Source organism: Sorex fumeus, unplaced genomic scaffold, assembly GCF_029834395.1.
Source record: "Sorex fumeus unplaced genomic scaffold, SorFum_2.1 ptg000265l, whole genome shotgun sequence".
NCBI lineage: Eukaryota > Metazoa > Chordata > Mammalia > Eulipotyphla > Soricidae > Sorex > Sorex fumeus.
Window position 1 is genome coordinate 11,365,541 of NW_026606322.1, and position 14,531 is coordinate 11,380,071.

Consider the following 14,531-nt stretch of genomic DNA (forward strand, 5'->3'; position numbering starts at 1 on the left):
ACTAAAACTCAATTTCAACTTTGAAAGTTGAAGAAATTGAAGCTATGCCAAAAATTACTTTTACGTACAGCATTTAACTATTTTAACCCCTTGATAACATCACATCTTAAATACCTTTATTCCTTCATTGAATACTACCTTTCACTCTAGTTTTTAAGGGAGTCTTCAAAGTAAGGTGCTTAGAAGTTCTGGGGACCCCACCAGCAATTCTCTGCCAATTGTATTAGTGGTTCAATTCAAAGGACAGAGAATGTGATGTTTTTCTGACTCTCAGAATTTGGTTCAAGCTCTTGATAGGAACGAATCCTAACCACTGTACTATCATTCCCTGTATTGCTATTTTAAGGGTGCTTAACTTGAGGTTGGATAGGTAATAAAGCAGGGAAGGCAACTGTTTTGTCTGCAGCTGACCTAAGTTTGATCTCCATCACCACACATAATCCCTTAGCACCATTAGGAGTGATTCCAGAGCATAGAGCCAGGACAAAGTCCCGAGCACCACTGGGTGTGCCCCCACAAAGAAAAGAGTGCTTATCTTTCACAAACAAAATATGTTAGCAGAGGCTGTTGTCTGATCTTTATTAACAGCAATTGAATAATGCCTAACACATAGAAGTTGCTTCATAAATAATTTTTGAATAGGAGCTTGAGAAATAGCTCAACAGGCTGGTACATGTACTTTGCGTGTTTGACTTCCAGACTTCCATTCCAGCAATGCATATATGGCCCTCGCTTAAGCGCCAGTAGTAGTTTCTAGTTCCAGGAGCTAGTAACTTGAGCTCTGTTTTTTTTTAAAGTGGGCAGAATTATATTTTTTTAACTCAGAAATTCCTATGCATTGTTTGTTTGATTGATTGAATTTCAAGTGTTTGAGTTTTCCCCCCTGTGATTAATTTCCATTCCAAGTATCACAGTCTGAGAGAATAGTTAAATACAATTTCTTTTCATTTTCTTAAATTTTATTCAAGCACCATGATTTACAAAGTCATTCATAGTTGGGCTGTAGACATAGAGTGTTCTGACTTCCCTTTACCAACGTCCCAGGTTCCCTCAACCACCCTTACCCACCCTCAACCTGCATCTTGATAGACATCTTTTAAAATTTGGTTGTTAGTAGAGAGAGAGCAAATTGTCTGCCATAGAGAGAGAGGGTGGGGTGGAGTGAGGGTAAGGGAGGTATACTGGGGACATTGGTGGTAGAAAATGTACACTGGTGGAGGGTTGGGTGTTCCATCATTGTATGACTGAAACTTAAACATGAAAACTTTGTAAGTGTAGCTCGTGGTGATTCAACAACAAAAAAGTTTGGATGTTGAAGTTTGTGTCTCCTGATTTCAGTATAGTTGACTCTGTTGCTTGAATATTTAACTATACCATTCTTTTACACCACTAATGTACTGAGTCCCCTAGACTACTGTCCCCTGTTGCTTCCTGTCAGTCTCTCCTCACCCCTACGTGGCTCTCGACCCTATTTATTTCCTTTTCTGCCCTTCTCCCTGTGCTATTATACAATATTTTTAAAGTTTGTTTGAGGGCAGTATCTGTATATGCTCAGGTCTTACTCATGTGCTCAAAGGTCATTCTTGGTGAGACTTGGGGGGACCACATAGCATGCTGGGGATAGACCATAGGTTTGCTGCAAAGCAAGCACCCTACCTGTTGTATTATTTCCCCAGCTTCTGTTAATAAAGTTTCTCTACCTTCTTGATTTTAAGGGGCTATGGTTTGTGTCTCATCATGTGTTCTATCTTGGACTGTTTCAGATATATTTAAATTTGGGGGGGATGGAGGTCCATATATGTGCAGGGCCATTTCATACATTCTTTTTCCTTCCTTGTTGAGTTTTTCCTAGTTCATCTAAACAGTAATAGACATGCTTGCTAACCATTTTATTTCTGAACATTTTATTTCTCACCCCAAACTATTGTTATCAGCTCTACCTTCAAAGTACATGAAAAAGATGATGACTTTTCAGTACTTGTATTGCCATTATCACCCAGTTCAAGCAACCACATCATTCACTTGGACTAGTACCTTATCTTCCTAACTGGTGCCGCCATTCTTGCCCACATACTCTATTCTCCAAATTATATCAGTGATCACTTTAAATTATGCTCTAAGTTCTGCTATATCCATGTAAATTTTTTCAGCATCACAATATTTCAATTATTAAATAGTCCCTGATTCCATGCCTATATACTTGTTAAGCCTCTACTTCAAAGTTTCTGTTAAAGATATCCCCCTCCCCAATATTTGAGTGATTTAAATGCCTATCTTTTTAAAGGATTATTATGATATCTAAAGTACTCTCTCTACCTTCTTATCTTATGCCCTTTTCCCTTAAAAACAAAGAACTTGCAAGTATGTCTAGCATGCATAGATATAGATATATGTATTTATTTATAATCTTGTTGCCTATCTCCTGTTAGTGACCTATCAGCTTCTAGACATCAGAGAATGTTCATTTATATAACCCTAGGGTCTAGTATAATGCCTGATATTCAGTAAATCACTTGTAATCACTTGTCATCCCATTGTTCGTTGGTTTGCTCGAGCGGGCATCAGTAACATCTCCATTCGACCCTGTCGCGTGCTAATGTAGCCCAATGGCGTCTGCTCACTATAGGAACACAAAGAGCATCAAACCATTTGTTCAGGGTCTTGAATATGTCTAACAATCTCATAGGTGAGCAGCCAGGCATTCTTTTGACGTACCGTGGAATCAGTCAGTTTATGGCTCTAGTCCAGCAGTTCTCTCCAAATAGCATTACGTGTCTGGCCCATCTGATTTTCAACACCTTGGCAAACAAGGCAGCATCCCTGATCTTCGATCATCGATGGATGTCAGAACTCAGGATTCCTTCTCTCACGTGAGTGAGGCATGATACTCTAAGCATAGCTCTTTTGATTCCTCTTTGGGTGATCCAAATAGCATTCTCATCCTGTTTTCATAGGGCCCAGGTCTCTGAGGCATATCTTAGCGCAGGAAGAATGGTGGAGTGGAAAAGATGTGCCCAGAGCCAGAGGTTTTTCATCTTCTTAACTATTTCTTCGATGCTCTTGAAGGTATTCCATACTGCTCTCTTCTTCCTGCACAGTTCTGGCTTCAAGTCATGTTGAGTTCTTGACCCAGGTACACATAACTGCTGCATTCGGAGATGTTCATTCCATTGAGAGCAAATGGAACATCAGGAACTAGTTCATTTTTCATGAACATTGTCTTGGTGAGATTCAGCTGCAGTCTGACATTTCCACATTCACGGTCGAAGTCAGCCAGCATTTGTGCCACTTGGCTAATGTTTGGTGTTATTAGAACGATGTCATCAGCGAAGCAGAGGTGGTGTAGTTGTCATAGTGTAGGAGGGGCTGAAAAAATCTCAGGGCCAAACTAGGCTGCCAAAACAAATAAAGATGAAATTGACTGTCTGTACTTTCAACGCACATATACTGGCATTGGAAGCATCCATCAAGAACCTGATGGTGAAACCACAACACCTAATAAGAGAGAGAGAGAGAGAGAGAGAGAGAGAGAGAGAGAGAGAGAGAGAGAGAGAACAAAGGGGAATGCCCTGCCACAGAAGCAGGGTGGGATGGGGGGATGGGGGGTGGGAGGGATACTGGGATCCATGGTGGTGGGAAATGGGCACTGGTGGAGGGATGGGTATTTGATCATTGTATAATTGAAACCCAAGCACAAAAATGTGTAAGTCTGCAACTCTACCTCATGATGTCTCACTATAAAAAATTTTTAAAAATTTTTAAAAAAGAATCTGATGGTGAAAGTGCAGAAGATCAAGTATGAAACCATTGGTCTGAAGAAGATGAGAAGTCACCAATTACATCACACCATTTTTGACACTGGAGAAGAACTGTTCCTTGGAACATGCAACAATAGAGGCATCGGTGGTGTCAGTGTCCTTGTCAACATGAAGTTGGCCATGAGCATTGATTCATTCCAATGCCTAACAACCTGAATTGGATGCTTACACTTGAATAGATGTGACTCATTGTTGGAAGCATCTATCGTTGTTGTCTATGCACCAACATCCAACTACGATGAAGAAAAAATTGAGAAGTTTTACATGGATCTGGAGAAGTTCTATAAAGAAGACCATACCTTCTACAAGATCATTGTTGGTGATTTTAATGCCAAGATAGGACCGAGAAGGTCACCGGAAGAACTCCACATCAGGACTGATGACCTATAATGGAACGAACAGGGTGAAAGACTGTCTGAGTTTATTATATCAACCAGACCATCCATGGTAACTCACAGTTCCAGAAGGCCAAATCTAAACATTGGACATAGGAGTCTCCCAGTGGACAGTTCCACAATGAAATTGACCACATCATACTCAATCAACGCTTTTGCCTGACTGATGTCGCTGTTGTCCCAAAATCCCAAACGGGATCGAACCACCATCTCCTTCGTGCAAAATTCTACTTCACTAAGCAGGGAGAAAGGGCTGAAAACTTTAAGAAAAGATCTCCCAGAACGACCACCAACTGAGAGCTCTTTGGCACTATTGCAGCAACATGGGAAGATGCCATCATTGACATTTACAAGGAATATGATCGACTGGTTTAGCACCTCCATGAGTACACAAGGAATGCCAAGAGTGGGAAAGCCACAAACAGACACCTGTCTTCAGAAACTCTCAAGCTCATTTGCCAACATGGGTCAGCACAAGCCTCAGGCAATCACAAGCTAATGTCTGAGCTCACAAAGCTGTGCAGAGAGGCGATAAAGAGAGAAGAGCAGCAGTGTTGGCTCATGCAGCAGAAGCTGGAGAAAGTATTGGCAATGCCCACCTGTCCTTTGCCAACTACAAGACCAAGATGACTGCCCTCCAACATCCTGAGGGATCTATCACATCTTCCAGAAGGGCAATGGAGAAGATTACCCACAACTTCTACTCGGATCTCTTCGATAGCCATGCCCACCTGCCCATATACCAAATTCCGTAGAATGGATATGTCATTCCCAAAGTTCTGCCTTCTGAAATCTGACATGCCATTTAGTCAGTAAAGAAGCATACAGCACCCGGTCCAGACAAGGTCAGACACACTGGCTCAGCTCTTCTCATGCTCTCTGTCTGAATGCAAGGTTTCTTCCCAGTGGAAAAACCAGCAGGATCATTTTGTTGTACAAGAAGGGAGACATCCATGACATCAGCAACTATCACCCAATCTGCCTGTTGTCCGTCTTCTCTCTAGTCATCCTGAATAGAATAGGCAGAACACTAGATGAAGGACAAACATGCGAGCAAGCCGGGTTCTGAAAAGGATTCAGCACAATCGACCTTAGCCACGCTGTGACCAAGCTCATTGAAGTTTCTCGAGAGTTCAAGATGCCCCTCTGTCTAAAGTTTATCGATTTAAAGAAGGTCTTTGACTGTTGAGACTGAAGTGGTCGTTGAAGTCCTAGCCAAACAGGCCGTTCAAACTCAGTACATCAGGATCCACCATGGGCTGTATTACGGATTCACCACCAGGATCTCACCATTCTACAAGAAGTAATCATTGACGTAAAGAGAGGGGTTTGGCAGGGTGATACCATTTCACCAAAATTCTTCAGTGCCACCCTTGAGAACGTCATGCGATGACTGGATGACTGGAATGGGAAGAAATGGGAGTGAAGATAGACGGTCGGCAAAACACCACATCTGCTTCACTGATTCAGTAAATATTTGTTAATAAATGAATTGCCATTTTGTTGGTTTATCCCTTCAGTTAATGTGATGTGATGATCAGAATGTTGTGATCAAAACCCAGAGTAGTAGGTCAAAACAGAGAAACAGCAAGTGAAATACAGAACAATTCTAGCAGGAGATGAAGTCAAGATAAGGACTGGGAAAATGAGGATGAAAGTATTACTAGTCTGTGCAGCACATGGTGCCAGAAAGTATATCTTAGACATCTGCAGATTCTAGTCTACACCGGTCACACCCAGTGATGCTCAGGAATTAATCCTGGCTGTGCTCTTAGGAACCACCCCTGCTGTGCTCGGGGACCATATGGGATGCTGGGGATCAAACCAGGATCATCCATGTGCAGTGCTCAGGGCTTACTCCTGACTGTGCTCAGGTGTCCCTCCAGGAGGTATTCAGAGACCGTAGGGGGTACCGGGGATCAAACCTGGGGTGCAAGGTAACTCTATGAAACATACCAAGCTAGACTTTTCAGGAGGCATGGGAAGCCGCTTCCTGGGTAAAGTCTGTTCTGGGAACCAAAGAGGAAGTCTATGGCATAATGAACTCTGTGCATGTTGGCTGTAGCCACTACAACCACTGGATTTCTACATTTCAAGAAAGTTATTCTAGGAAAGTCCGATTGACAAAATGCTGTGAATCTTCTCAATGGACAATAAGCTTCTAAAGAAACGAGAATGTCAGATTCTCTCTAGTCTCTGGTATAAAATTTGCAATCTTGACAAGTATTTGAGAGAAAGGCTGAGCGAAAAGAAAGAAATTGAATCATTATTCTTTTAGCTCTATGTAAGAGCACAGAAGTCAGCATAACTGAATTTTTCTCCTTCAAATTTGATTGACATCAATTTTTATGTATATTTAATAATTGGAAATTAAGATTTTATGCTTTAGTATTCTCTACTCTTTTCCATCCGAGAACTAACCCCTCAAACAGTAAATTGTTATGTCTATGCATTTATATATCTCACACGGCGTGACAACCGATGAAGTATGAACTTTAGATCACTGATTATGAGGCCAGAAAGTTAATGTAGCTTTTGCCTTGCATGCAGCTGACCCCTGAGTCCTTTCAGGAGTGATCCTTGAGTGTAGAGTCAGGAGTAACCCCTGAGCACCACGTGTGCTTTGAAAACCAAATAATAAATAATTGCTGTTAAAGATTTGAAATGTGTTAAGTCATTCATATAGTAACTAAATCTCTTCTAGGGCCAGGCCTTTCAAATTGCTACTCTTGGAAGTCTGACTTTTTCTAATTAAACAGATTTCCACCTGGGAATAGAAGTGTTTTCAAAGTTTTCTAAAAGACATTAAAGTATTTTTAAATAGATGAATAAAAATGGAATATTGATAAATGTCCTCAAAAGTTTTGAGCACTATCTTATCAGTAAACTTTTATCTATTTTAAAGTATGTATGTTCTTCCTCTTTGGATTAAGCATGGAACCTTACAGGGACAATTTCAAAGTGTTTCTTTTCTTAGAGACTTTCTGGGCTAGGACAGTATTCTGCAATAGTTATCAGCTTTCTCCTTGACTTTGAAACTATTTCTTTAGCTTGTCGTAATACTGAGAAAGAGATAAATTTCTGATTTGTTCTGAAGGACATAAAATATAGTCTTCATTCTTTAAATTGAGGTCTCTAATGAAAAGGAAAAGCTAGAAGCAGAAATCTTGTTAGGCCAGTATTATACATATTAGTCTCTGTTACATCATTATATAATACAAAGATAAATAAATCAAGTGTTGTCCCAACCCTCACCCACAGGAGGATCTGGTTATCACACAGCAAAAAGTGGTTTCCACCCAAGACCACAATTGAACAGTTTGAATATCTTCCCTCATTTTTTGGTCTGATTTTCTCTTAAACAAACGATGTTTTTCAGGCAATAGAACAGTTACCTGCAATAGTTTTGAATCTAGTTTAGTAACAACAAGAGTTATTCTTTATAAGGAAATCAACTACATATCTACTGATGCTTATTGGTTAATGTTTCTTTCTTAGGTTACAGAAAAGAATTTTAAAAAAACAGAAGGCTGAGGGGAAGGTCTTTATTAATACAGGGCTCTTTAATCATGGACTGAAAATTGAGAATCTTTGCAAACCACAGATTATTAACTTCTCCAAAGAGGGGCAGAAGCTAACTTGCTTCTATATTCATTTATTTATTTATTTATTTGGCATTTGTTTCCCTAAGGTATAATTCTGTGCCCCAGAGTAGGCTTTAGGTACTGGAGTGAAAAAATATTGAGTAAGTATAAGAGACCCCTAATTTTGTGACAGTGAGTCCCCAGAAAATTGAGGAGATAAAAGAGATTCTTCCCCATGTGTATGTTCAGCATGCCATCTACTGGCCAAAACTCATGAAACAAGAAAAGTCAGACCCCCAGGAGGAAGAGCAGTGAGGCTGGCTTCCCTTACATCAATACCAACTCCCCAGAGAGACGATATTCAAATTTTATCAGGTCACACATGATGGATTATGTATATATATATATGTATATATATATAGAGAGATGATAGGTTGGTGGGTTATTCATGAAAAAGGATAAATGGAAAGGTAAACATGTTTTTAAAGAATTATTCCAGAAAGTACGACTCTTAAGTTGATAAGTGAAACTGTTCAGTGAATATGGGAAACAGAGTAAAAAGGAAGTAATGAAAAATAAGAAATAAGTCCAATGGGAAGTAAATGAAAGAAGACAGAATTCCATGTTTGCTTGTTTGTCCCAAACCTTGTTTCAAATTTCAGACCAGTTGCCATTGTGTGACATAGGGAATTTATTTAAACTCATTATTTAAATTATTTATTATTTAAATTTATTTATTTATTTGTTTAAATAGATCTCAGTTTAAATCCCTATTGAAATGAGGATCATCTTATTTGTCTCCTAGGGGTTGTTGTGAAGGTTGGGACAAAGAATATATGGAAATGCCTAGCTCAGAATGTCAAATAAAAATGGTCAATAAATGGGGGGTTGTTATTGACAAAGAAAAACGAAAAGAAGGAAGGGAGGCCTCTAAGGGGTAGTGTGAAGCACACTATGAAGTGTGAAAGATAATAATATCCAGGATTGTCTAGCATGAAGCATTTTGATCAACTTAATAGGCTGAAGAAGACAATGTTTATGAGAAACAGCCTTGTTCCTGACGCCCCATTCGCTCTCAATGGAACGACCATCTCCGAATGCAACAGCTATGTGTACCTAGGTCGAGAGGTCAACATGAGAAATGACCTGGCACCCGAGCTGCGCAGGAGGAAGAGAGCGGCTTGGAACGCCTTCAAGAACGTCGAAGAAATAGCTAAGAGGACGAAGAACCTCCGGCTCCGGGCACATCTCTTTGATTCCACTGTTCTTCCTGCATTAACATATGCCTCAGAGACCTGGGCCCTACGCAAACAAGATGAGAACGCCATTCAGGTCTCCCAAAGAAGAATAGAAAGAGCTATGCTTGGAATATCACGTTTCACTCAAATGAGAGAACGAATCCGGAGTTCTGACATCCGTCGACGATCAAGGATCAGGGACGCTGTCTCATTTGCCAAGGTGTCGAAAATCAGATGGGCTGGTCACGTAATGAGATTTAAAGACGACCGTTGGACTAGAGCTGTTACTGATTGGATTCCACGGGATGTCAAGAGACCGCGTGGCCGCCCACCTACCAGATGGTCAGACTTCTTTGTCAAGGTCATGAACGATCGGTTTGAGGCCCTCCATGTTCCCGGAGCGAAGAGATGCCATTGGGCTACACTAGCACGCGACAGGGACAAATGGAGACGTTACTGGCGCCCGCTCGAGCAAATCGACAACTAACGGGAAGTTAAGTGATTAAGTGATTAATAGGCTGAAGCCCTTGAAAGGGAAAGTCTTTGCCAACAAAAGACAAAGGGTCACTATTCGAAGCCACCTTTATTACACTACTCACAAGTGTGCAGAAGGCATGATGGCAGGGTCTTCCTTCTAGGGACCTCTTGAAATTCAATCTGTATACTGAGAGCTGTAAATCCTACCCCCATACAAGTCTCCAATTCAGAGTTCAGTGCTTATGTAAAAGAAAGCCAAATGACTAGTTTGGAGATGTGGCTGATCAGGGGGTAGAAATAAGGAACTAGGTTTTATCTAGTGAGAGTAGGTATTAGCACAGCCTCCTTTGCAAGAACTGCTGCAAGCTCAGATTCACTCTTATTTGTGCCAGTTAATACAACAGAATACTCTTGGAAAAACTGGGAGGAAGTCTGTATAATCTGAGGCATCATTCCTCCCCTACAAAAGCTGAATCCCTGTGGCATGTCCAAGAGATGGACCGTGGAGATATCTCAATTCTCTCCATAGGAACCTGATTTCTAAGGATTGATTAAAACCCTCTAGACACTTGAAGCCTCTGAAGCAACACACACACACACACACACACACACACACACACACACACATACACACACACACATACACACACACATACACAAGCCCACTGAGGAAAGACTTAACTACCATTTCCAGTCAGAACCGAGAGACTCTAGATCATAATGTCCTCTCTCTGATATACAGGCGGACATTCACGCTCTCAGGGGAACAACAGCCATTGCCTGCATTTCTAACCTTTTACCAGCTTCCTTCCATGCCAAGGAAAAACTAAGAACAAGAACACAGTAACATGATCCCCAATTAGCATAAAATAAAAACAACCCAGTCATGTTTTCCATGGACTTTTCCAACCTCACACTGAATACATGAAGCAGGAGCAATGAGGGAAAAATGTACACACTGAATTACACACACTGTCGGTGTCTGTGGATGCAAGCATCCAAACCCAATAAGTATTTGTGTCGAGGAAAACCAAGCAAGCAGCCAGATGCAGAAATCTGAGGATTTTCCCTTTTCCAAAGTACAGATAGGAAGAGAAAGTCTCCTGATGACTTGGTACAGAAGGGGTTAAGTCTGCAGCCATCCTATTCTAAAGTGATTTATGATGATGTGTAGTATTTCAAAACTCTCCCCCACCCCAAAGAACAGCCCTCGCCCTCCCCACCCTGCCCTACCAGCTCTCTCTCAACTCGCTGAAATGAGAAGGAGGCGGTGTTTTGCTGATCTGTTAAATTCTTAGTGAAGTTTCCTTGATTTCCAGTGGCTGCTGTTGTTTGAATTTGGTTTGGATCAAAACTAAAGTTGTCCTGGCATTTCTGGGACTGAATCCAGGCAAGAGGAAGGAGAAAAAAGAAGGAGAAAATAAAAGCAGGAGAAGGAGGCAAAAGAGAAATAGTGGGAAGAAATAAAGGGAGACGAGAAGGGGGAAAAGTCCTTTTTTCAACATCACATTCCTGTGTTTTCCCTCAGCCTGGAAAACGTATTAATCCCTGTGCTTTTACCTCTGAGACAAAGGAACTGAGCCGGACTGTGGGAGAAAGAGTGATAAGAAGGTTCCTGAACTCTCCAAAGAGAAAGAGCAAGATTCCAAAATAGCTGGGGCTCCACATTAAAGAACATCCTGATTCAGCACGGGGGGACGGACACTGAAGGCACAAGAAGACGGGCAGAGACTCGGGACAAATGGAGATGCAAAGATTTCAAAAAACCACTGCTTGCACCTCATCTTACTTGTCAAGAAGGTAAAAAGTCACAGCCGGGAAGAAAAGAAAGCCACCGGGCTCTCAGGTCACTACCGGCTGTGGGTCTGGGGTGTTGCTTTGGGAGCCGGAGTGAGGCACACCCCCTCCCCCTCTGTATCTCTCAGCCTGGAGCACGGGAAAGAGGGAAAGTGTTGCATCTAGGAAACCGTCCTGGGACCACACTTCAGATTGCTTCGGGAACGCTCTGCATTCCATCTCCATGAGCCACAATGTAAGTGTGTAACTTTTTCTCTTTGTGTGTGTGTTTGTCTGCGTCTGTGTGTGTGTTTCTTCGTTGCTTGCTTAAAGAAATGAAATGTGAATATTGTCCTAATTCATAGGATCCCTGCGTGGTCTCTCTGAAGATTCAGGGAGCCCGTTGAAAGAGCGAGGGCGTGTTCTGAGCATGTTCAATGTCACTGTCTCTGGGAAGCACGGACAAATTTTAGGCGCTTCAAAGCAGCAGGATTTCATCTGATTTTCCATTCCCTGACCTCCCTTCTTTTTTTTAAAAAAAAAAAATCCCTTCCCCCCTCTCCTTGTCCAAGTTAGAGAAAGAGAAAATGCCCAGCCCTGTTTGCAATTAAATAATGTTCTTCCTTCCCTCACTCCCCCAATTCCTTTCCTGCCTCTGGACCTGCTGCGACCCCCAGTGCACTGCACCATGACACAGAGAATGGGACCCAGTTGGACCATGCTGTTGGCCATGTGGCTGGTGTGCAGCTCGGAATCCCACGCGCAGGCCACGAACCGGGGGAGTCACGGAAGCCGCCGAGCACCCCTCTTCCCCCCGTCCAGCGGTAGGCCGGCCCGGTTTCTGAGGCACACGGGGAGGTCTCAGGACACGGGGAGAACCACCGCGGCAGAAGCCAGCCTTCAACCTCTGCCCAGAAGGAGCGTGCCAGTGATGAGGATAGCCCGGACCACGGCGCTGCCAGCCGCAGCGGGTCTCCAGGGGGCCCCGGAGCGACCCGAGCAGAGACCCCCCAGGGCCCGGACCCCAGCCCGGGAGATGGTCCGAGACGAGGGCTCTGCAGCCCGCACCAGGACGCTGCGCTTCCCCGCGAGCTCCAGCTCCCCCAACATCCTGGCTAGCTTCGCGGGCAAGCACCGCGTGTGGGTCATCTCGGCCCCGCACGCGGCCGACGGCTACTACCGCCTGATGATGAGCCTGCTGAAGGACGACGTGTACTGCGAGCTGGCCGAGCGGCACATCCAGCAGATCGTGCTGTTCCACCAGGCGGGCGAGGAGGGCGGCCGGGTGCGGCGCATCACCGGCGAGGGCCGCGTGCTGGAGCGGCGCCTGGAGCCGGGCCTCGTGCCCAAGCTCATGAGCTTCCTCAAGCTGGAGAAGGGCAAGTTCGGCATGGTGCTGCTGAAGAAGACGCTGCAGGTGGAGGAGCGCTACCCGTACCCGGTCCGGCTGGAAGCCCTGTACGAGCTCATCGACCAGGGCCCCATCCGCAGGATCGAGAAGATCCGCCAGAAGGGCTTCGTGCAGAAGTGCAGGGCGGCGGGGGTGGAGGGCCAGGTGGTGCCGGAGGACGGCGACGGGCACGGCGAGGGCAGGCCCGGCCTGAGCGCCGAGAAGAGGAAGGAGGAGCCGCCCAGGCGAGCCCAGGTGCCCCCCACCCGCAAGGTCTGGAGGAAGCCCGCCGCCACCACGACGGCCGCCTCCCCTGCCCCGTCCCCGACGCCCCGGGTCACCACGCTTCCCCCTGCTCCGGCCACTACAGCCACTCGGACCACCTCGCGGGTGGTCACCGTCGCCGCCAGGCCGACTCCCACCACCACCACCACCACCACCACCACCACCACCACCACTACGGTCTTTCCCACCACGCAGAGGCCCTGGACGCCCCGGGTCAACCCTTCCCTAGACACGCACAGGGCCCCGGCCACAGCCGAAGTGACCACCGTCGGGGGACCGGCGGCCTCGGAGAATCTGTCCCCTCCTCCCCGGAAGGAGGCCACCCGCGAGAGGCCGCAGAGCACCCGCAGGCCCAGCAAGACCCCGGGTTTGGAGAGCGTCCCCAGCGCCCCTCCAGCCACCGTCCCAGAGCACAGCCCCCGGGGGGGCGCGGGTCGCCTCCGCGACAACCGCACCGACCGGCGGGAGCCCAAGGCGGGGCCGCACAAGCCCCCCAAGGCCAAGCCCCCCAAAAGGAAGGCCCAAGACAAACTGCTCAGCAACGAGTATGAGGATAAGTACGACCCGGGTGCGCCCACGGCCTCGCAGCTGGAGGAGGAGCTGCAGGTGGCCCGTGTGCCCCCGCAGAAAGCCAAGGAGTCTGCAAAGCACCAGAAGCTCGAGAAAGCCGAGAAGGAGAAGAAGAAAAAGGCCAAGCACGAGAAAGTGGACAAGTTGCTCAAGAGCGAGAAGCCGGGGAAGAAGGCGGAGAAAAAGAGCAAGCCCGAAAAGGAGAAGAGCAAGAAGAAGAAGGCGAGCAAAGGGGAGCAGGGTGGCTACACGAAGCCCCCTGGCCAACACGTCCAGCAGAGCCTCGGGAAGGCCGTGACTGATCTTCTCGGGCTCTTCGAAGGCAAACGAAGGCTTCTAGTAAGTGAATTTCTTCTTACTGTCCTTGTTGCTATGTTTGTGTCAGGGATGTGTGTCTTCCTGGGTTACTTTTCTAGAACCTCATTCTTCGAACCTCAGGTGCTGTTTCCTTTTTTTTTTTCTTTTTTTGCTTTTTGGGTCACACCCGGGGATGCACAGGGGTTACTCCTGGCTCTGCACTCAGGAATTACCCCTTGCAGTGCTTGGGGGACCATGCAGGATACTGGGAATCGAACCAGGGTCGGCTGCCTGCAAGGCAAACGCCCTACCCATTGTGCTATAGCTCCAGTCCCTATCCTGTGTCAAGAGACCAGGAGGTTTGTCAGGAAAGGGCAGCTGGGTCAGCGGTTCCCTGTTAACTTGGATGCTTTAAGAACCTCTTCCACAAACTCCCGGCTCTGAGACTGGATGTCTAGGGGTCCTTCTGGAGGACACACCTTTGATGTCAGAAGTCAGTGTCTTCCAGATCCATTCTTACTCCTTTTTCCCAGGGATTGTTCTGAATTCTGGCTTCTTGATCAAATGCAAAGAATGAAGGAGTTAGGCAGGCACCCATTCCATTTACAACTTGGAAAAGGGGGTTTCTTTCTGTGAGCTTAGGGGCTTGAAATGTAATGTTTGGCTAAAGAGAAAGGCACCTTCTCTGCCTCTGAATTCAG

The 14,531-nt window shown here is 45.3% G+C and overlaps 1 protein-coding gene across 1 annotated transcript in view; it reads left to right on the top strand.

Annotated features, from left to right (window-relative positions):
• The first annotated feature begins 10,850 nt into the window (after positions 1 to 10,850).
• CCDC80 (coiled-coil domain containing 80) overlaps positions 10,851 to 14,531 on the top strand; it is a 30,935-nt gene continuing 27,254 nt past the window's right edge. The window contains exons 1-2 of the mRNA XM_056109350.1: positions 10,851 to 11,544; positions 11,966 to 13,872. Of these exons, the coding sequence (XP_055965325.1) occupies positions 11,977 to 13,872 (1,896 nt within the window). The 5' untranslated portion in view covers positions 10,851 to 11,544; positions 11,966 to 11,976. The remainder of the gene's footprint in view (positions 11,545 to 11,965; positions 13,873 to 14,531) is intronic.